Source organism: Biomphalaria glabrata, chromosome 9 (assembly GCF_947242115.1).
Source record: "Biomphalaria glabrata chromosome 9, xgBioGlab47.1, whole genome shotgun sequence".
Taxonomy (NCBI): Eukaryota; Metazoa; Mollusca; class Gastropoda; family Planorbidae; genus Biomphalaria; species Biomphalaria glabrata.
The window spans coordinates 40505554-40529573 of NC_074719.1; the positions used below are offsets into that span (position 1 = coordinate 40505554).

The 24020-nt window shown below is 34.4% G+C and overlaps 1 protein-coding gene across 3 annotated transcripts; it reads right to left on the reverse strand.

The window, feature by feature from the left end:
* Positions 1-3702: 3702 nt before the first annotated feature.
* LOC129928273 (beta-1,4-galactosyltransferase galt-1-like) lies at positions 3703-22162 on the reverse strand. Of its 3 annotated transcripts, none has more exons than XM_056041898.1 (5): positions 22035-22162; positions 16833-16905; positions 14970-15133; positions 11395-11631; positions 3703-7228 (listed from the first exon to the last, which is right to left on the reverse strand). In XM_056041898.1, the coding sequence occupies exons 2-5, from the start codon at positions 16887-16889 to the stop codon at positions 6283-6285; spliced, it is 1404 nt and encodes a 467-aa protein (XP_055897873.1). In that variant the 5' UTR covers positions 16890-16905; positions 22035-22162; the 3' UTR covers positions 3703-6282. The 3 variants fall into 3 exon arrangements, with proteins under 3 accessions (XP_055897873.1, XP_055897872.1, XP_055897871.1); XM_056041897.1 differs by lacking the exon at positions 22035-22162 and adding an exon at positions 21056-21260; XM_056041896.1 differs by lacking the exon at positions 22035-22162 and adding an exon at positions 21052-21259.
* Positions 22163-24020: the final 1858 nt, after the last annotated feature.

The window sequence follows — 24020 nt, forward strand, 5'->3', positions numbered from 1 at the left end:
AGTTCTGCGGACCCAATATTTGAGCCACACATGAAAGATCATGAAATACAAGAGAAACTGATCTTTGTGAAAAAGTTTACAAGAATCCCTAAAGCAAATTAATTAATTAATATTTAACGTTTCAAAGACTACTTTATATACCAACACATTTCTATATGAAACATAATATCCGTAGCAACGGATGATGAGCCTACAAAAAAAAAAAAAAAAAACACTTCCAGTGTGTTCGATGATTCAAGAAATATATATTTTGTTGTTTTATTTGGTTTAAATTTAAATTTTATCAATAAAAATGACATCTGTATAACTTCAAATGCAGCTTAAAATTACTTTTTCACCCTGAGACTCACTACATTTAGAAATTAGTTTTAAAAACGTTAATGAATTTGCAAAAATGCAATATAAGTTAAGCTGGGGGTCTACCAAAAATCAGAAACCATGGCAAGGGGTCTACGAAACAAAAAAAGTTTGGGAACCACTGATTTAGAGCCATTTATTATTACAGTTTGTTCTCTCCCTACCAGAAAATCTTTAATCCACGGATGCAATGGACCATCAATGCCAAAATATTTTAATTTTCTAAGCAAACAATGGTTGTGAACTTTGTCAAAAGCTTTGAAAAAATCTAGTAAGATAGCATCTATTTGTTCACTGTTATCTAAACCTTTTGAAAAATCATCAATTAACACTATTAGTTGTGTTTCACATGATATATATTTCCTAAAGCCATGTTAGTATGAGGACATTATGTTTATCTAAGTGGTTTATGATGTTGCTAAATATTATGTGTTCTATGATTTTACATTTGATGCTGGTAAGTGATACTGGTCTGTAGTTTCCTGGGTCTGATTTTTTTTCTCCTTTTTTAAATAGGGGGGGGGGTGACATTAGCTTCTTTCCAGTCCCTTGGTATTCTGCCCTGGTTAAAAGATATAACAATAATGTTTTTATTATAGTTTTTATGAAATTCCAGAGGTCATTGACTGGTTGGTTAATGTCTTTTCTTATAAGAATATTTGTTGGAAGTTTAATGCAGCTTATTGTAGTTGTGTTAGGTTGCATTGGTTTCAAAGTATGATTTTTCATATGGGTTTTATATTGGCTACTGCTTTTATCTGACTGTTTATTTTTATGATCTCATGATCCGATAGACCAGGGATAATATCATAATCTACTACATTGAATAGAGCTCTTCCGATTCTTTTATTATCTTCACTTATGCCTTTTTGTATTTTTGTTCCATAGTAGGTAAATTGTTATCTACGATACAAAACTGATGTTTTATATTACTCACAATATCATTTACATCTGAGAAACAAATGATTTAAAAAGAATGTATCGTGAATGGTTAGCGAAAACTAAGTAGTTAATTATTATTTATTTTTTTGGTTAAGAGTTTGTTGATGAAATAGTTGTATTTGTATTTATTTATGTAACCTGTCAATTTTCGCTTTGAAAACACAAAAGCAAAACATGCATACACACACCCATACACACACATAGAAGATTAAATATAGAAAAACACAGACAGACAGATAGATAAAATAGACAGATGCGAATAGATGGACATAAAGACAGATAGATAGATGAATAAATAGATGAATGGATGAATGGATAGAAAAAGATAGATAGATAGATAGATAGATAGATAGATAGATAGATAGATAGATAGATAGATACATACATACATACATACATACATACATACATACATACATACATACATAGATAAATAGATACATAGATAGATACATAGATACTTAGATAGAGAGATACATACATACATACATACATACATACATACATACATACATACATACTGTGACATAATGGGGAACTAACTTTTTTTGATTACTTGTATAGTTAGGAGTGATTCCCCTTATGTAGTTTATAAAAGGCCTTGCAAACTGTGTTTAGTTGCCACTTGCTCCTGAGTTACCAGCTTGACCACTTGACCTGTGTTGTGTATAGTATTTTTTCTGTTAGTGGTCGTGTGAAGGGTGCCCTGCTCTGGAGATCTTTGGGCTAGGTATGTCTTTAGTATTATTGTATTTTATATAATGTATTTATTAATAGATATAGCCACAAAAGTGATTTCCAGGCAGTATATTTTTACCCTAATGTTCTGCATCCTGGGTGTCACCACCTCAAAGTTGGTGCCATAGAGTAGAAACCCTAATTCTGTATTGTGTATGTTAATTCCATATTGTGAATCTTATTCACAACCCATGTTGCACTAAGGTGAACACTTTTGACCTTAGGTGAACCAGAGAGTTAAAGGCAGGCAGTCCACATAGAGATCTTGTAGCAAGCACTTGTATTGAGTCACTTAAGATATAAGCAGTAGAGTTAGATGTTTAAAGTAGTTGGTTATAGAATAAGTACTAAGTTGTGATATTCGTATATTACTGTTGGATTAATACTGACCATTCCTAGGTCGAATTGTATGGTGTATTCACTATGTGGTGTTATATTAAACTTATTGTGTCTGCTACACCCAGCGTCATTTCATTATTCAGTGATTTGTAATAAGAACCCAATGTCACCACCACGCCTACATTGATAACCACAGCCACATTCATAAGATTATAAAATCACACTGTGACATTTAATGGTGTCAGAAGTGGGATTTGAACCCACGCCTACAAAATTAAAATGAATACAACTAAACTAGTAGGATGTTATGCTTGTATGTATATGCTTGAACAAACTAATGTAAACTCAAAGATTGTATCACAACTGACACATTTTCTCAGTTAAATTTTTTTTGACAAAAGAGTTTTTTGAACTTTGTACACAATAATTATTTGATAAACAATGTAACATTAAACTTTTGCCATTACTAGCTACAAATTATTTGAACTGTCATATGGAGAAATACTTAATTGAAACATAAGGTGCATGCAACAAGCACTATGAAAGATATTTATTTTGATTTGATGTTCATATTTTTGATCCAATATTTTGATACTTGAATTATACATATTTACTTGTGTAATATTAATGCACAACAATTTTTTATGGAGATGTCAAACCTCATATTGAAGTAAACAGATACATTGAATTTGTAACAATGATCATTAATCAATTTGATGTTGAATTTTGACACATATTTTGAATTTTTCTATACTTATCACTTACATATTGAGACTTACTTGTAACATTTTCTACATGATTTGTACATATTGTACTATTGGTGTTAAAAAAAACAAAACAGACTTCTAACATTTCTATAGTGTCAAAGATTTTTTATAAATAGATATTGTGAATAAAAAACTTGTATTAATTTTTCACATTGTGACATAGGAGATTGTCATTGAAATTTTTGTCACACTTTGCACATATTATTATGAAAAAGACTTGTAAATATTGAACACATTTGAACATTGATGTACATATTAGAACTACATGTAAAGAATTATTTGGGATGTTAAGTATTTGACTCACAGAATTATTTGAATTGCCTTACAAGAATATGATGAATTAGAGAATTTTGCCCTTGTATGAATTTTTTTGATTCAGCAAATATTTTGTGTAACACTGTCATATTATATATTTTATTGCAAGGTTGTAGTTCTATTTGAACTCAGCAATTGAACATTTCATAGATCCCAAGAATTCCAATTGATCCTACTTATGATAATTATGTCGTCAAGCTGAAAAAAATTTCTTCAAATTTTTTTTCAAAATGGGGGTGATAGGTAATGTCACCACCTCAAAGTTGGTGCCATAGAGTAGAAACCCTAATTCTGTATTGTGTATGTTAATTCCATATTGTGAATCTTATTCACAACCCATGTTGCACTAAGGTGAACACTTTTGACCTTAGGTGAACCAGAGAGTTAAAGGCAGGCAGTCCACATAGAGATCTTGTAGCAAGCACTTGTATTGAGTCACTTAAGATATAAGCAGTAGAGTTAGATGTTTAAAGTAGTTGGTTATAGAATAAGTACTAAGTTGTGATATTCGTATATTACTGTTGGATTAATACTGACCATTCCTAGGTCGAATTGTATGGTGTATTCACTATGTGGTGTTATATTAAACTTATTGTGTCTGCTACACCCAGCGTCATTTCATTATTCAGTGATTTGTAATAAGAACCCAATGTCACCACCACGCCTACATTGATAACCACAGCCACATTCATAAGATTATAAAATCACACGGTGACACTGGGGTACTCCCAAACGTGACATATTTTTGTAACCTTTTTCTGAGGGATTCAACCTGTATTGAATCATCAGATGGACTTTACATATTTTTATAGCCTTGTCTCTGAGGGATTCAATCCGTATTGAATCATCAGATGGGCTTTACCAAACGGATGGCTATAGGTGGGATTCTATGAAGCTTGTAGGCTCATAGGTTTCCCTGAAGCCTATAGTTCATCATGACCATTTTGTTGTTATTTTTGGCTAAAAGTGGCTAGTGTAAGCCTGAAGCCTGTAACCATAGTGTAGCCAAAAGTGGTCGTGTTTCGACCTGAGGCCTGTGACCTTCAGTTGGCTGTGTAAGCCGGAAGTTTGTAACCCAGTGGTCAAAAGTGGTCATGTGTTGACCTGAGGCCTGTGACCTGTATTTTTGATAACCAGAATGTGACGATAATGTAACATATGACTAGGGCTGTGTGCCATATTATTTTTGAGTATCTTTTGTTTACTTTTTGTTGTGTCGGCCTGTGAGTTGATGGCCAATTATTTTTCTCATGTAAATAAACTTTGTAAATATGTTTACCTGCGACTTTGTAAAGTCTTTTGTTGCATACATTAGTTGAATTGTATACCTGGAGGTTATACCTAATAACCTAGGCAGTACAAGAAGGGACAAGCACACCTTTGGACGAACGTGCCAGCACACTTAACACTGACCTTTTGATCTAAATACCTAAATCTAGCTATAATTCTAATTGAATATTTTTAGCTATACCCGCTAATAGGTAAATTAATTGATCAAAATTTTGTTATATTGAGTGGGGTGCTCTTTTAGAATCAATCCCCATTAATATGTAACATGGGGTACTCTTACAAGCAACCTCATTTCATTTGTAACACATACATACATACATACTTAGATAGATACATTTAAGCTCTGTAATGCCAATTAATTAAAAAGTGCATGAACGCTTTACATATCCCCTAGCTTCCATCAGGTGCGTACAAAAATATATATTAGGGCAAATTAAATACTCTGATGGACTAGCGATTGGTGAAAAAGAGATTTAGTTGAAGGGAAGGGAGGTGTGTACTTCTGTTATGTTTTTAAATGCGTTTGCGATTACCTAAAAGAACTTTGAGTTTTGTCATCAATGCATTGGTTTGTCAAATCAAGAGTCTATATCCGGAGGAGTCGCTAGATTTTGTATCACCAGGAGCGGTTAGCAAATGTTCTATGTTTCCCCCAATCAGACTCGTCAAAGTAAGCGTTTGATATGAAATCAATCGTTACTAAAAGGTTTAACAGGAATCTAAATTCAACTCTATAAATACTGTTTTTGGTGGTTTAACAGGAATCTTAAATCAACTCTATTAATATATATATATATATATATATATATATATATATATATATATATATATATATATATATATATATATATATATATATATATATATATTGCGATTTATCCGGAATTTAAATTCAACTCCATAAATACTATTTTTGGCGGTGTAACCGAAATCTAAATTCAACTTTATAAATACTTTTGGCCGCTTAACAGGAATCTAAATTCAACTCTACCAATACTTTTTGGAGGATTAACAGGAATATAAATTTAACTTTATAAATACTTTTTAGCGGTTTAACAGGAATCTAAATTCCACTTTATAAATACTCACTCCCCATTGATCTCAGTCATACAACATGCTACACCACTTTTAAGAAGAACATTAAGACCTATCTGTTTAAAACTTTTTTAGATTAACTGTCATTTTAGCTCTCGTGTTTTTGTTTGTAATGTTGTTACAGCGCCTTGAGCCTACATTTTGTTTGTTAACAGCGCTTTATAAATAAAATTATTATTATTATTATTACTTTTCTGTCGGTTTAACAGGAATCTAAATTCAACTATATAACTCTTGCTTTTTTTTTGTTTTAACAGGAATCTAAATTCCACTTTATAAATACTTTTTTGGCAGTTAAACAGAAATCTAAATTCAACTCTCTACATTCTTTTCGGGCGTACGAAAAAAAAAAGTTCACTCCGGCGTCACCTCGTCATGGATATCACGTGATGCAGTCAGCACCCTTGTAGTGGCACCGCTGTAGACGATCTCAATAACATTACTGAATTATGTGACCTTTAATCAGCTTTAAATACGTCTCATTAACTAACGGTATCACTTTGTCTTTAAATCTTAGAGCTGTGACCTCCAGTATGTCAGACGGCGATACTGACCACTTTCTCTGATGATGGACTAGGGCCAGACTATGATTGACAACCACCTGTGTGGCTGACCCTCGATGAGTGGTGGTCAAGTGTATATCAGGGAACAAGACCAGATCTGGCCTGACTATTGACTTCTGTCTAGTGCCCGCCCAAACTGTGTTCAAACGTAAAAGATCCGTAAACGCAGTGAGAGAGTACTTCTCAAAAAAATTTTCCATTTCATCACTGATTGAATAGTTGCGTTTGATTTCGGACCAAAGTGAACCTTTCGGTCTGTCCTGGAAGCAAGTGGTCTCAAAGATATAAGTACCCAGCGTCTCATGACTGGTCGAATTGTCGTTGATTTGATCGAAATTGTCGTTGATTTGATCGATTAACTCTTTCCAGCTGTTCTGACGGTTGGGCACAATCATTTCATCAGTGTCATGAATGACTACATACTTGGACACTCCCTTGTTGCGATAGACGCAGTCGTTGATAGCCAACACCTGGCCGAAATAATGAATACCCGAGATGTTCATCGGCCATTGTAAGATTGTCATTAGCCCCCTCTTCTGGTAATGTCTTAGTACGGCGTCTGTTGCGCTTGAAATGCTCATGTTATAGACGAAGAAATGTTCAGCTCCGAGAACTCTGTTGAACTCAACATTCTGAATGATTTGCGAGTAGTTAGTTAAGTCGAATAGCATAGCATAACAGACTGTGAAGTTTCTCCGCGGTAAAGATGGATAGAGAACTTGCAGGGTATTCGTGGGTGAATCTGTTTTTTTTAATGTTATTGAAACTTGATCTGGACGTCTGCCATCGGTCAGCCAACATTCATAGCTTACAACACGAAGTCTGGGAAAAAAAAATAATTATGAAGAAAAAAATGTCATTGTTTTTGTAGCCTAATGTATGGCAAAACAAGTAATATAAGTTTTAATCAACTCCTACTAAATCAAGCTGATAGGAGGGAGGTCGATGATTTTTGTAAAGCTTATATCAACTCACTGTGTCTGTCTAGTCAAAAGTTTGTACACGTTATTTCTCCCACACCCAATCTCGGATCAAGCTGAAATTACGCACCATTATTCCTTTTACCTGACAACACAAGATTTAATTAAAAAAAAAACAATAATTAGTTAATTAACTATACTTAATATATTATTTCGTTTTGTATCTCAAACAAGGGAAAGAATTAGTACTTGACTGAAGTGGTGGTATAATCTGAATTAGTCCCCTTTAGAGGTCGTCTTCTGAGTCATGGTAAACACAACATTAAAAATATGACAAGACTATAGAAACAATAGGTAACTTTACAATCTTCCATGTTTATAGGCTCTCCACTAGCAGAGCATTGCAAAGTCATTAATCTCTAAAACTCTAAAATTAGCCAATATTTTATATTTGAAGACACAAGTTCAGTCCTTCAAGTCTACATAAGACTGTGCGCAAAATGTTTAGGCCATAGACTTATAGATATTATATCTAGACGAAATCGGAATCAAATTCTTATCCCCGATTGATTGATTCACAGACCTATATATATATAGATTTTCGATGTTCGTAATTCTTTTTTCAATCTGTAAGGATAGTCGCCACAATCAAACTTTTCTGTCTTAGAAAAGTAATGATCTTTAGTTTTCACATTTTAGTAATAACGCAATATCATTTCTCGGATTTTCTTTAGAATGGGCTATTAATCACAGAACTATTCATAATGAACTATATAGATAGAACTATATAGAACTATATAGATAGAACTATATAGAACTATATAGATAGATAGAACTATATAAAACTATTTAGATCACGTTTCAAAAATCCTAGAACGTAATAATTCACATATCTGTTGATTTAAATCATCTTATGTACATTTAAATAGATTAATTACCTAGCTCTTTCTAGCTTATGTATCTAAAAATTGCTAAATAATAATTATGAGACGATTGTACTATTATTTTTTATGTTTTTTAAGGTTATGAAGTAATATTTAGAAAATAATGAATATCTAATTGATCTAATTGCTTTGTAAATGGTCAATCTAAAAAAAAAAGACATTTCGTGAAAAATTAAAATCATCTCTTTTAGATATTGTCATGTCTATACATGCGCACTAAAAATTAATTATTAATTGTTGTTTTAATTTTCGTCCAACTTGTATGCATAATAAATATATTTTTTATATTTAAAAAAAATAATTAAATATTTGCGTGTAAAGTAGTAAATCGTATAACAGTACTTATGCTAAAAAAAAATTAGAAAACTTACTATGCGATTATTTGGCTCTTAATAACTCTTAAGTATTAAATATTTCAAGATCCGTGTTAAGGTTTTCATAAAATTACACCTTTTATACAACTATTCACTATTAATAGTAACAAACATTTGAGGCTTTTTAGTAATGGAACTATCTATAAACTATAATTTCTACACATTTATATGCAAACGGTTGTAGATTTTTTGTATTTTTACAATTTTATTTCTAAGTTATATAAGTTCTGTCATACTTAGTACTACATTTACAAAAAATAATGTTTACTTTTATTTTTAAAGAGAAAAAATCTGTTTAGTATCCATAGAAGTGGAACAATATTTAAAACAACAATTAATAATTAGTTTTTCATATTATAATGTATATATATATATATATATATGTATATGTATATCAATGCATACACATATATATATATATATATATGACACCATTCCATACTTAAACACATACACCGTAGTATATTGAATAAAAGATTGACCATATATAAAAAAAAAGATCAATTAGATAATCATTAATAATAACATCAGTTAGGCCAGGTACACATCGAACTTCACATTCACTTTCACCTATTTCTTAGTCTGCTGGACCTTGGGGCACCACACATGATCTTTCAACATTCTTTCTCCATTCTTCTATGTCTTTTGCCTTTGATAGAATCTCATTCTGATATTCTTTCCGAAAATATTGAAACCTGCCTTTTTACCAGCCTGGGTGGTCCACTTCGTGGGCCGATTTTGAGTTTGTGTTTCCACACAAACTTTCTTTGTAACCTTGTGTATACTTTACTTGTTCTATTCAAATATTTATTTATTGAACAAGGAACACTGTCTATCGATAGTATTTTCTGTCAATTTTCACGATCAGAGTTTTGAATATGAATTCGATGTCAAGTAATTCTAAGTACCCAAGCAACATAGCAATGCTAAAAGATAATCGTTAGATAAGAAATATAAGTGGGTATAGGTGGCTTAACGTAGGGTGGCGTTTCACGGTAACAGAAACCTCCGCCCCCCTACTCCCCCCCCCCAAAGCGCTACAGAGATCAACATGGGCGTCATTTTGCCATCACTGCCATAAAGGCAAGAAGCAGGCAGCAGGTGGACTCTGAAAGAGTCAGCAAGAGAGGTACCATGAAGGTCTACGAGCACACATTTAAGGCCCAAATAAGGACGACTTCACCGTAGGCATGCGCAGACAAAGATAAAAAAAAACAACAAGACCCCTGCGGACAACGGCTTTGCCTGCATCAGATACGGCAAGATATTTTCATCTTCAAACTAGAATGTATACGTGTATATGTGGACGTGTATATATGTACGTGTATATGTGGACGTGTATATGTGTACGTGTATATGTCTACGTGTATATGTGTACGTTTATATTTGGACGTGTATATGTGGACGTGTATTTATGGACGTGTATATGTGGACGTGTATATGTGGACGTGTATATGTGTACGTGTATATGTGGACGTGTATATGTGTACGTGAATATGTGTACGTGTATATGTGGACGTGTATATGTGTACGTGAATATGTGGACGTGTATATGTGGACGTGTATATGTGGACGTGTATATGTGTGCGTGTATATGTGTGCGTGTATATGTGGACGTGTATATGTGGACGTGTGTATGTGGACGTGTATATCTGGACGTGTATATGTGTACGTGTTTATGTGTAAGTGTATATGTGGACGTGTTTATATGTACGTGTATATGTGTTCGTGTACATGTGATTGTGTATATGTGTGCGTGTACATGTGATCGTGTATATGTGTGCGTGTATATATGTGCGTGTATATGTGTACGTGTATATATGGACGTGTATATGTGGACGTGTACATGTGATTGTGTATATGTGTGCGTGTATATGTGTACGTGTATATGTGTACGTGTATATGTGTACGTGTATATGTGGACTTGTATATGTGGACGTGTATATGTGTACGTGTATATGTGTACGTGTATATGTGGACGTGTATATGTGTACGTGTATATGTGGACGTGTATATGTGGACGTGTATATGTGTACGTGTATATGTGGACGTGTATATGTGTACGTGTATATGTGGACGTGTATATGTGTACGTGAATATGTGTACGTGTATATGTGGACGTGTATATGTGTACGTGAATATGTGGACGTGTATATGTGGACGTGTATATGTGGACGTGTATATGTGTGCGTGTATATGTGTGCGTGTATATGTGGACGTGTATATGTGGACGTGTGTATGTGGACGTGTATATCTGGACGTGTATATGTGTACGTGTTTATGTGTAAGTGTATATGTGGACGTGTTTATATGTACGTGTATATGTGTTCGTGTACATGTGATTGTGTATATGTGTGCGTGTACATGTGATCGTGTATATGTGTGCGTGTATATATGTGCGTGTATATGTGTACGTGTATATATGGACGTGTATATGTGGACGTGTACATGTGATTGTGTATATGTGTGCGTGTATATGTGTACGTGTATATGTGTACGTGTATATGTGTACGTGTATATGTGGACTTGTATATGTGGACGTGTATATGTGTACGTGTATATGTGTACGTGTATATGTGGACGTGTATATGTGTACGTGTATATGTGGACGTGTATATGTGGACGTGTATATGTGTACGTGTATATGTGTACGTGTATATGTGTACGTGTATATGTGCACGTGTACTATTTTTTTAAAGTTATAATATGTTCGTGTGCGTGTGTATGTGTGTGTCTGTAGAGATGTATACCTTTTGCCATTGCCGTCAACCAGCAGAGACCTAGTTCCCTCTATGACAGTAAACTGATCGTTTGTCTTCAAGTAACAGAAAACCGGAGTTTGTAAATTACGAGGCTGTATGCCAAAAACTCGAATCAAATTTTTGTCGTTGATTGTGTCAAAGAATGCGGAATAGACCCAGGCCTCGTTGGTGTTGATCTGCAGAAATCTCTCCTCGCCCGATCTCAACAGGGTGTTCCCCAGGACACTGCAAAAAGAAGAAAAAAAAAATTCTAAAAAGGATTTAACTTCCTTAAGAACAAGGTTAAGTTTCGTATTGCAAAGTCGTCGGGAAAGCAGCCGACCATGTTAAATATATTCATACAAAAAACATGTTGTCACTTATCCATGTTCACCCAAAACAGGGTTTATCCGAGACCACTTGTAATAGAAGGCCTCAACCATGACCTGCAACGTGACAGTTTAGACCAATAGCTCGTTGCCAAGTCACAAGGTTTGTACGTTGCAGGTCAGAGGTTAAGGCCTTCTGTAAGGATTGGTCTCGGTTTATTTCATCGGGTGAGGAAGAGGGGGGGGGGTGGGGCTGGGGGGAGACGCAGCGTATCATTTAAGTTTATTAGCACACTGATGTCAAATCTACACTATTACTTAGATGCTAAATATTTACAAAGCTTGCATCGGCTCACTTTTTCTGTCTGTCTGTCTGTCTGGTAAAAAGTTTTCTACACGTTATTACTCCCACACTACGCAAGACAGCAGGGTTTCTGTCCAGGGCTTTTGAAAGAGAGGATTAAAGCCTCTCAAGCCCTCACTCAAATGGAGTTTGATGATGAGGATGACTCCAACTCCCAATGTCGGATCAAGCTGAAATTGTGCACAATTATTTCATTTACCTGACAAAACAAGAGTCAATAATAAAAAAAAAATAGTTAATTTTGACTATTGGTAATTTTTTTTTTCGGTATTGCGAACAAGTGAAAGAAATTGTACTTGACTGAAGTCTTTGAAAGGGTGGTAAAAGCTGAATTAGTCCTCTTTACAGATCGCCGCTTTAAAAAAGTTTGAAACAAACAATACATAACTATACTATCTTCTATAGCAGCGATGGACAAATTACGACCAGCGGGTCTCATGCGTCCCTCCGGAGTTTTTTATACGGCCCACAAATTATACATATAAAAAATGCAAAGGCTTTTTAAAAAAAAGATAACGGTTAAATTCACCCAGATATCCCCAACCGTTCTAACCCCCCCTATTTCCCAAACCGGTTCCCAACCGTTCCAGATAAGTGAAAAAGATCATAGCGTAGTGAGAAAGCTAAAAGCATAAAATTTTTCTAATCGCACAGATTTATGTTGGTCTAGATCTATAACAAAAATTGAATGGCATGATTGATTTGAACTAATCGATACGTTTACTGTTCGTATACGTTGTTTTAAAACCTCATCTGTCCCTAGACTTACGTCATGGGGTTGCTATGACAGCTCGCGTAAACAAATCCCTCCATGGAGTCCATGCTTATTTTACGATCGTGCATTACACATGCGAAAATAACACAACCATGAATACAACCATGAATACAACCATGAATACAACCATGAATACAACTATGAATACAACTATGAATACAACTATGAATACAACCATGAATACAACCATGAATACAAAGTGTATATTCATTCCATAGTTTCAGCCTAAGTTGACTTTCAAAGTTTTCATCGATAAGTCGTTTTTTTAATCAATAAATAAAAATAGTAGCGATTTCTCAGAAGCTCACAATGTGCAGGAAGTATCCCATCAACAATTTAACAAAAGAGACAAAATGTCGATAATCGACTTTCTGCTAGGCCTTCCAAATGTTCCCCGTGTTCCCTGTGTACAGTTTCACAATACCCCTGGTGTTTTATTTTAGTTCCAGGAATGAAAAGTTCTCTTTGGCTAAATGACAGCCATATAGATTAAACAGATTAATTTATTCTTTTGTCGAACAATTAAAAGAAATAATGGAAAAGTGAGTTTGTTTCACACAAATTCGTGGGCGGCCCCGTTGGATCCACTATTTTCTAATATCAGTGTAATCAGTGCTGGTCAAAAGAATTTTTGTGTTTTTTAATTTTATTTTTTAGCAAGACGATTATGATGGTGAAATTATGGTACAGTTTAGGATTTTCACACTATAAGTAACTCACCTTAGTCTGCTCTCTGTTTTAAAAAAATCCTGTTTGCGCTCTTTAAACAATAAAATACAACAAGAGGGGAAAAAAAGATTAAAAAGCAATATAGAGAAATGTTGTGGTGGTGGTGGGGTATAATAAAACTTAAAGAAAAACGTAAAAAGACAAAATTGATGATTGTGAAATAGACTTTGAAACAAAGAGACAAAAAGAACAAAGTCAAGGAGCACACAGTGAAATACAATTGTTGCCAGCTATCGAGATCTTAGAAATTCATTCTTCCGTGCTGACAGATGTAAAGACATGAAGTCGTGGTTATATGGTTTATTTCAATAATTTGATTACTTATGTATTCTGAACCCAGGATGCATTTAAGGGTTTTCTATTTGTGCAAGTTTGACTCCATGATTAAAATCTTCAAGAGCTTTCCATATTGAACAGATTCGTTTTACATTTGACCTAGTTCAAAATATTTAAAAAATTAATTTAAAAAAAAAAAGTAATCTAAGGGAAAGAACACCGCACTTACAACTATATATTTCAATAATATAGAAAATATTTTCCTTATTCGATGTTAATTACCAAAAAAAAGTTAATTAATTTTTTTTATTGATTCATGTTTTGTTATGTTTTATAAATTAATGAATTAAAAGTTTTAACATGATTCGATAATCGGTGTGGGAGAAAAAAATTCGTTCAATTATCTAAGGGGACGAAACTCTTATCCGCATCTATGAATACTGAATGTTTAATCTCTTTTGTTGGAATTAGACAAAATAATCAATTACTAGTATTTAATTGACAAAATGGGTATTTTATTTTGGTTTATATCTTGTCTATGCATGCCAATGACTGGATAGATAGATAGATAGATAGATAGATAGATAGATAGATAGATAGATAGATAGATAGATAGATAGATAGACAGACAGACAGACAGACAGACAGATAGTTAGATAGATAGATAGATAGACAGATAGATAGATAGATAGATAGATAGATAGATAGATAGATAGATAGATAGATAGTAGATAGATAGATAAATAGATAGATAGATAGATAGATAGATAGATAGATAGATAGATAGATAGATAGATAGATAGATAGTAGATAGATAGATAGATATATAGTAGATAGATAGATAGAAAGATAGATAGAAAGATAGATAGATAGATAGATAGACAGATAGATAGATAGATAGATAGATAGATAGATAGATAGATAGATAGATAGATAGATAGATAGATAGATAGATAGATAGATAGACAAAGTGAGCTGATATGCACTTTGTAAAATATTATCAGAAGTGTACAGGCTAAAGACTAAATTCTAAACTAAAGCTTTATTTAGATTTTGTTTTCTTTAATGTGTCAGTGGAGATAAAAGCTTCAATAAGGAATAAAACTAGTACCTGGATGATGATGTGTAGAATTGTTGTGTATTGACTTCAAAGGTGTACTGTGTCAAGCTGTACTCCCTTATCTCGCGATGTGAGGCCAACGACTTGGTGGATTGGAAGTAGACTACAAGTACAGTGGAGCTCAGTACTAACAGGACTAGGGCAGGATACCTGTACTAAAACAGAAGAACGTCACAAGCAGTCACTGAGATTTTCACAAAATGGAGGCTAACCCATAAAGAGTGAGCTTTTTGGCGTATCCGGTGTCCAGAATAGGAAGCATCCACAATGGACCTCATTCACCAGAATGAACGGTCACGTGATAATGTAGGTAAAAACAACAGCAAAAAAAATGTCACGTGATAACCATTGTTGATTAAAATTAGATCGTAATTTGTATAGAAGAGATAGAAAAGCACGCGACTCGATGTTGTTTGTTTACGATTGGTGAATTAGGTCCATTGATAATTTATACTTTTTTTTATCATGCACTATTTTTTTTGCACTTGATATCACACTATAGAATCAAAAAGAAATTCAAATTTTAAAATCTATATGTATAATCATTATTTTAAACTCCCCCCCCCCCCAAAAAAAAAAAAAAAAAAAAAAAATTATGAGATTTTTTTCCCATAATCTACGTAGAGTCAGGAAGGCCCGGTGGCTGAGTGGCTTCCGGACCGGCGGTTTCGTGTTCGAATCCTGTTGTAGACTGGATTTTTAATTTAGGGATGCTTAGGGCGTCTCTGATGCGTACCTGACATTAGTTGAGAAAAATAAAGGCGGGTGGATGTTGTGCTGGCCACATGACACCCACCGTTAACCGTGGGCTACAGAAAAAGATAACATTTAAACATTCTGCCTGATGGATCGAGGCGCGGTGGCTGAGCGGTAAAGCGCTCGGCTTCTGAAGCGGGGGTCCCGGTTTCGAATCCAGGTGAAGACTGGGATCTTTATTTCGGGATCCTTGGGCGCCTCTGATTCCACCCAGCTCTAATGGATACCTGACATTAGTTGGGGAAAAGTAAAGGCGGTTGGTCGTTGTGCTGGCCACATGACACCCTCGTTAACCGTAGACCACAGAATCAGTTAACCTTTACATCATTTGCCCTATAGACCACAAGGTCTGAAAGGGGAACTTTACTATTAAACATATTTAACTCTGAACATGACCTCATGTTGTGTAACTGGATAGTTCCCTATTCGGAATGCACAGAAAACGATACTTAGTTCTTCATTACGTTTCTGAATAAGTTATGTCGTTTTCGAATAAGTTATAAGCCACAGAGTCAAAGTCTAATGCTTCCTATGTATTGAAAATTATTTTGAGCAACGAATGGGAGAGCATAAAAAAGTACATTTTACTCTACTAAAAAGTGCATAGAAATTAAATATCAAAAAAGCTTGTCGATCCTTTATTTATTTAGTTTAACGGATACACCAAAGACCTAATTATTTCAGTTGTTTTTTTTTTTTGTATTTAGCTACAAACGAAAATGTGTAATACTGAATTATATATAGCATAATGTCTACAATGCATGGCTGCCCGGTCGTGCGGTGTGCACGCTGAACTGTCGTTCGGTTGTCTCTATGGTTCCGGGTTCATATCCTGGCCCCTGCCTTGCCCCGCCGTCCTTGGGAATGATTAAACTAGGAAGTAGACTATCTTGAATGTGAAGGACCATCCGAAAAATGTAGAACATTTAACAAAACATCCAGCCAAGCAATTCTTTTCCCAGTTGACTATTTACTTTCAAACATTTAGTTTTGAGATCATTTTTATGAATTAAACACAATTGAACAAAGTTCTTTTTGTGGAACTGACTAATTTTCCGTTACAATTTTAAAACCTGTCGTAAATTATTTAGTACTTACGTAAATAGTCATATGACAAATGCCACATGTCATTGTCACACACCTTCGACTTGGCATTTGTTTGAATACCTCTCTATGAAAAAAACAAAGTATTAAAAAAATACTTTTTTTTTTTAACTAACAAAGCTTATACGTTATGTAATCGTATCACATATACATACATTTACAAGTCGCCTATATGACGTCATTTTCACAATATTAATTCCAACTTACATAAGCATTGTAAGTTTGTCTCAAGATATAGATCTAGACCACTAGACTGGACATGGAGGCTTTTTAACACTACAAAACATGTCGTGAAAATTTTTTTAGAAAGTTGGATCAAGGCGTTGTTTTGTAAAGTAGTTAAAAGATGTGAAGTTGTTGTTTTCAACCCTATGTAACAAATAATTTAATTTTTAGATCTAGATCAAGTAATTGAACATCAAAAATAAGAGTGCTCTCGTCTCATAATTTTTATTTTGCAATTTTTAGATACATTATCTAGAAAGATCTAGGTAATCAATCTTTTTAAATGTAGATAAGATAATTGAAATCAACATGAATTATTTCGATCTAGGGTTTTTTAATCATTATCTCAATGGAAACAAACAGGAAAAGGCTTTGTTTCTTATATTTGCGTGAATATCCGAGAAATGATTTTGCATCATTTCTAAACTTTGAAAACTAAAGATCATTACTTTTCTAAGACAGAAAAGATTGATTGGGGCGACTCTCCTTAGCGCTTAAAAAAGAGTTTACGTACATATAAATATATATATATATATAGGTCTGTGAATCGATCAGTCGCGGATAAGAATTTATTTCCGGTTTCCAGTCTAGTATACTATATAAGTCTATGACCTGGACATTCTAGATAAAGTAACTTGTTTAAACATTCAATCTAAAAGGAGATAGGGACTAGGGACATAGCGCACTGAACATTTTATAAGCATGAAACATTGCGCCATACCAAAGCAATGCAAAAAAAAGAATTTGTCTAATTTTAAATAAAGACTGTTTGAACCTTCAAAAATAAGTCAATCTGTATTTACTAAGTATTAGATCTACATGCGCTTAATTCCTCATTCACCTGTATATATTTGTCCCACGTACTGTGGAAGAAAATATATCAAATTTAAACTTCTTTTTCACTAACTTGGATCTAGGACTACTAAAAAAATTTCTTGATTGAAATCGCGCGAAAGAATTTACCAGAAACGATTTTTTATTCGCAATTTTGACCCAATAAGTTTGTTTTTTAAAGCTGACATATCAAAAAATTACAAGACGAAGCTTTCTTTCATTTTTTTAGCACATTTTGTGCGTAAACTTGAATAGCACACCTTGACGCGACATTTGCTTTTGTAGACACTGTCTTTGATATTTTCTTTTTTTTTTTTTAGAGGACGCAATGTCAAAATAAATGTAGTGTAGGGAAATGGAAAAGGGGGGGGGGATTAAATTGAGGCCTTTGGTAAATGAATTTTTTTTACCTCTAAGCCTGAAACTAATGATCCGAAGAAATGTTTGCGGAAACTGCGGTATCTCTTGCCATATAATCAAATATTGCACACAAAATAGTCAACAAAAAAAAAGTTAATTGCCCCTTTCACACCTATAGGGCAGATGATGTAAAGGTCATCTGTTTCTGTGGTCTACGGTTAACGAGGGTGTCATGTGGCCAGCACAACCACAAACCGCCTCTACTTTTCCCCAATTTAATGTCAGTTGCCCATTAGAGGCGCCCAAAGATCCCGAAATGCAAAACCCGAGTCTTCATTGGGATTCGAATGCGAGACCCTCGGTTCAGAAGCAAAGCGATTTACCACTCTGCCATCGCGCCTCCAAAAAAAAAAGTAAAACTAACCATAAGCGCTATATCTAGAATTCAAAAGCTAATTAATTAGTGCTGATGCTAAAATAGATAGATTGCAAGAAGAAAGGGCTAAAATATGTGAAAGCAGTTGTGTGTGTATGTCGCGGGGGGGGGGAGGTGGCTGGGTCGAAAAGCTACATGGAGTATCTATAAGTATAATTCTCTTCGTTGCTCATGAGTTTGGACGAGAAGAAGAAGTAAAGGAAAGATTACTCTCTTATTTCTGCGGATAGTCACCCCACGAAAAAACAAGAAGGGGGGAAAACAAGTATTCACCGGTCACTACGGATGGCTGCCTGGTCGTGCCGTTTGCGCGCTGGACCTGTCGTTTGGATTTATCAAACCCTACCCGCTCCCATCCCCCTTCGTCCTTCAACTCTGAAGGAACATCCGAAACATGTAAAACATTTTACAAGCACTAAATAGCAGCGCCGGACTTAACCATTGTGACCAAGAAGTCATTGAAAGAGTACAAGTAATCTACTATGTATATTCACTCGTCACTAAATAGCAGGGCCGGACTTAACAATTGTGTGGTCCTATGCGTAACGGATTTCGCGGGGCCAAGTTTGGGTAGGGAAGCGGACAATAAGTGAAATTTAAGGGTTTGTATTAGAAAATAATTTCATCCATGCATTTTATTCATTCTTCACTACGTACAGAATTACTTTACGAGCCTTGCGTGTAGCAAAGTCATACAGTATATCATGATAATTCTGTTACCTACATAGATCACGCTCAATAGCAAGAATTACCAAATGTTTTAATCTATCTTTGAGAATTGTTGACCTCAAGTAATTCTTCATTAGTTTGAGGCGCGAGAAGCTTCTTTCACCAGATCACACAATTACGGCTAATGCATAATGTCGTTTTTATTTATCGCTCCTAGGATTGGCGTTTTCCATACTGAATGACACCCCAAAATGACATTTTTTGTCTATATATTCCGTATATTTTAAGGACTTTTTGTTGGTATCTTTTGCAGTTTCGGGAGATTTTAAGGAGCTCCTGGTAAATCGACAGTAGGGCGCGGGAAATCTGTTTTATGCTATAAAATGGTTTAATTTAATAATTTATACGCCTTGAAAGTGCGGATTCTTTAAAAGTGCGCATAGGGTGCAGTGGCCTAAGGCCGGCCCTGCAAAATAGCGGCGTATGCTACGCCGCCGGTCGACTAGTATTAAATATTTCCATTTTGAATTGAGAAGCCGAAAACAAGTCCGGGATTGTACATAGAAGTAATATTTTTGTTGAGGGCGGGAGGTGGGGAGGAGAGGACCGGATAAGCCAAAGTAATATTTATAATTCCCGGGTCAAAAGTGTGTGTGTGTGTGTGTGTGTGTGTGTATGTGTCGTTGTGGGGGTGGGGTGTAGGAGGAGGGCGTTTTAAAGCCGTTCATTCCAGATTAATTCAAAAGTAACAATTTGATTTGTTTTGTCACAAAGCACAAGTCCTACAGGGATAGTCAAAATTACAAATGATAACAATATAGGCCTACACATAATCATCACACTCAGGATAATCAAAATAAGATTACGATGGGCTGGGCGTTAAAAATGGGGGTGAGAGAGAGAGAAAGAAAGAGGGGGGATGTGAGAGAGAGAGAGAAGGAAAGGGAGTTACAATAAATAAAGGGCCTAAAGTATGCTATGGAAAATGAGGCCCCTTTATTGAACGTAAAACAAGCAAAATAAAAAAAAAAATCTTTTTTTTTAAAAAAATGTTATCTAAAGTGGAAGAACTCCATCCTTAAAACTACATCTACCACTTATGTATAAGTTATTTCCCTTATTCGATATCAAACAAAATAATTTAATTACCAAAAATTAACTGACTAACTGAATATTTTTGTTTATTGACTTATGTTTTGTTAGGTACAATAAATAATTATTGTAAGTATGAACTTGATCGGAGAATGCGTGAGGGAGAAATAGCGTTAAAAAAATTTTTAAGGGGACTAAACACAACAAATTTAGCCATGAATATGAAAACTAAAGTATCAGTTTGCCTTTTTGCTATTAAACACAATACTGAATTACCAGTTATTAATTGTCTAACTGCTTTTTGTTTTATTGTTTTCATGTCTTATCCATGTCGATGAATAATATTGCGAAGTTTCAGCTTGATCAGAGGATGGGTGTGGAAGAAATAACGTGCCCAGGTATTTTACTAGACAGATGTGAACTGTGTGTGGTATTGCTCCAATTAAATTTATTTTTTTAATGAAGATTAAATTGTAATACTATTAAAGGTTTTAAAGAAGCAAATTTTTCTTCCCATTTATTTAAATAGAAATAACTGCAAAATTCATGAAATTAAAAAACATTAACATTAGGATACGTATTTTACGTAATAATTACCAACAATTTTAATCCTCAAAGGTCAAAGAATGTGTATGTATATGTTTTGTTCTTTACTATTATGTCGTTACTTCCCTTGCTGATATGACTCAGACGCTTTTGTGTCGCCTCTTTTCGATAGATCGCGTTGATTGGGTAGCTGTCACTCCGTGCGGCGTAGCCGATTATAAAATCATGTATAAGTACGTAGCTTGAAACTTGATATATCTTTTTTTTTAAAGCAAGTTATTTTCTTATTTTTAAAATTAATCATCTTATGGACTACGTATAGCTTTAAATATGTTCAGCGCACGTATGGTCTTTTGTAAATTTTTGGAGAAAAGTGGTTTTCGTGCAGATGTTGGTGCTCGTAGCAGAAAAAACCTCTGTTTGAGTCAGGATTAGTACGTTAGAACGAAAAGAACGTAAGGACGCTTAGGTACACATTCTAGTTTTAAACTAGCAAAGAGAATGTACGATGTTTTCTTGCAAGAGATTATATGCAGCTACTAATTCTAAACAATAAAGGAGGTCAGCATATTGTGCCCTTTTTTTTTTTTCGCTTTGTTTCTTTTGAAATCTTAAAATTGATAAACCATTTATTAGCGTATTATGTATTTTATATATATAAAGAGAGAGAGAGAGACAGAGAGTAAAAGTATGGTTAACACTTTCAGGCCTTGCGCTCTATATGGCAGATGATGTTTTGGTCATCTGTTTCTTTGGCCAAATGTTAACGAGCCAGCACAACGACCAACCGCCTTTACTTTCCCCAACTAAAGCCAGGTACCAATAAAATTGGGTGGACTGTGGTGCCCTAAAATTCCCTAAATTCAAAATTTTCACCGAGATTCGAACCCAGAACCCCAGGTTCGGAATCCAAGCGCTTAACCGCTCAGCCTCTGCTCCCCATATATATATATATGTATGTATGTATGTATGTATGTATATGTATATAACATCTCATAGTATACATCAATGTATAGTGAACATACTATCCATACGTGTATGATTTCAAAAGATTGTTCCAGAATATTTGAATTTTTTCCTTTTGTTTTTATATTTTCACTGTGATCACGTAAGAAAAGAACAACACAAGAACACATAAATATTTAAAATGATTCAAGTTTTTCTATTTTTAACAACATGAGAGAAGACTGTTCATTCCAAACTGTATTCAGTTTTGTATAGCTATATCCAGACACTTGCAAAATAGGATCCAACAACGCGTGGGCCTTTTAGCCCGCCACTGTGACTATTTCCTCCCTGTGGTCGAGACCACAAACTACTCTAGGCCTAACCGCTGTCTCACGTAATGACAGCTTGAAATGGTTTTCATGCAACGCTTTGTGTCGCGCTCCCTACGGGGACAAAAAAAATGTTTTCAGAAGAGAAAAAGAAAAAACTTTAAAAAAAAGGAACAAAGCTTTTATTAAGTGTAGTTGTATCAATTAGTTTAATCAGTCTTGTGATCAAATTTGTAATAGATGTAGGCTAACAATTATAAATCTGAAATATTTTTACCAATCGTTTTTTGTGTAGCGCAATTTCATGCTTTTAGATTTCTCAATGTGCTATGATCCTATCACTTGTCTGGACCATTTGGTAAAGGTATGTTGGGAGGGGGGGGGGTAGGTGATTAGAAAGAAGGGGGTATACGGGTGAAGGTAACTTTGAAAGCTTTTAAAATGTATTTAATAAATAAAAAAGTAGTACAACTTGAATTTGAACACGAGGGGTCAAGCCTTCTTAAACCAATAACCAATACACTTACCACTGTGCAAGCAGAGTGCTTATGGAACTAGAAAATGTACAGTTATCTCTTTTTAGTTGCCAAATTTCAACTTGATACGAGATTTGGTGTGGTAGTAATAAAGTGTACACAAATCTGTTTGAAAAGGTCAAAAGATTTGGACAACCTTGACAAGAAGCCACATTTCACTACCAGAAATCTCGTTTCATTACGAGAAGCCCCATTTCATGACCTGAAATCTCGTTTCATTACGAGAAGCCCCATTTGCCAACCAAATCTTTGATAGTTGGTCACCTTTTGGTGTAAACTTATTTAAATTTAATCTTAATGATTTTTTAACAATGGAAGTCCTTATAAAACTACAAAAGAATTCTTATCTTATCTTATTTTTTCTTAGTACCTCATTTTATGTTATCCTACATATTACTTGGGCTTGTCTGGCCGTCTATTATCAATAAGTTTGTATCCTACCATAGCCTATCAATTATTCAGAGATCTATGGTCTAACATTTGTTGGTATTTTTACAAAGCTTATATCAACTCAAGCTGTCTGTCTGTCTGTCTGGTGTAATTTTTTTAAAACGTTGTTCTTGTATTCATAGTCAATGATCATCCATCAATCAATTTTAAAAAATTAACAATTTACAAAACAAATCAGCTTATTTCTATAATATTGAGATATATGGCAGTGATTTTGTGGTTCTTTCCCTTAGATAAGCTAAGCTTTGTTTTAAAAAATTATACTTTGCTTGTTATTTTTATCTTCAAATGTTTAAAGACTTTATACTTACGGCACATTTTTTATTCCTATGCCTATTTCTTTTCTCTATTTCTTTTTTAAATCTCAGGTACAAGTCTGGGAAAGGGGGGGGGGTGAAGAAAGTAGGAAAAAGGGGGAGGTCTGACAAATAGACTTTAATGGACATTAAATTTTGGGAATTCAAATGCAAAAATCCTTCAGCAAGGGAGATAACCTTAGAGCCAATGATATTACTATACAAGAACCCTGAAAGCAGTTTGGACATTTGTATAAACCAGTCAGACCTTAGCCTCTCTCTCTCTCTCTCTCTCTCTCTCTCTGTGTGTTTGCTTGTAAAATGTTTTACATGTTTCGGATGTTCCTGCAGAGTTAAATATAATCTACTTCCAAGCCCAAACCTCAGTCTGAACGAAGAAACTAACAAACAGTGTTACACGATCAGTCAACCATCTTTTGTATTAATCGATATCTCACTAT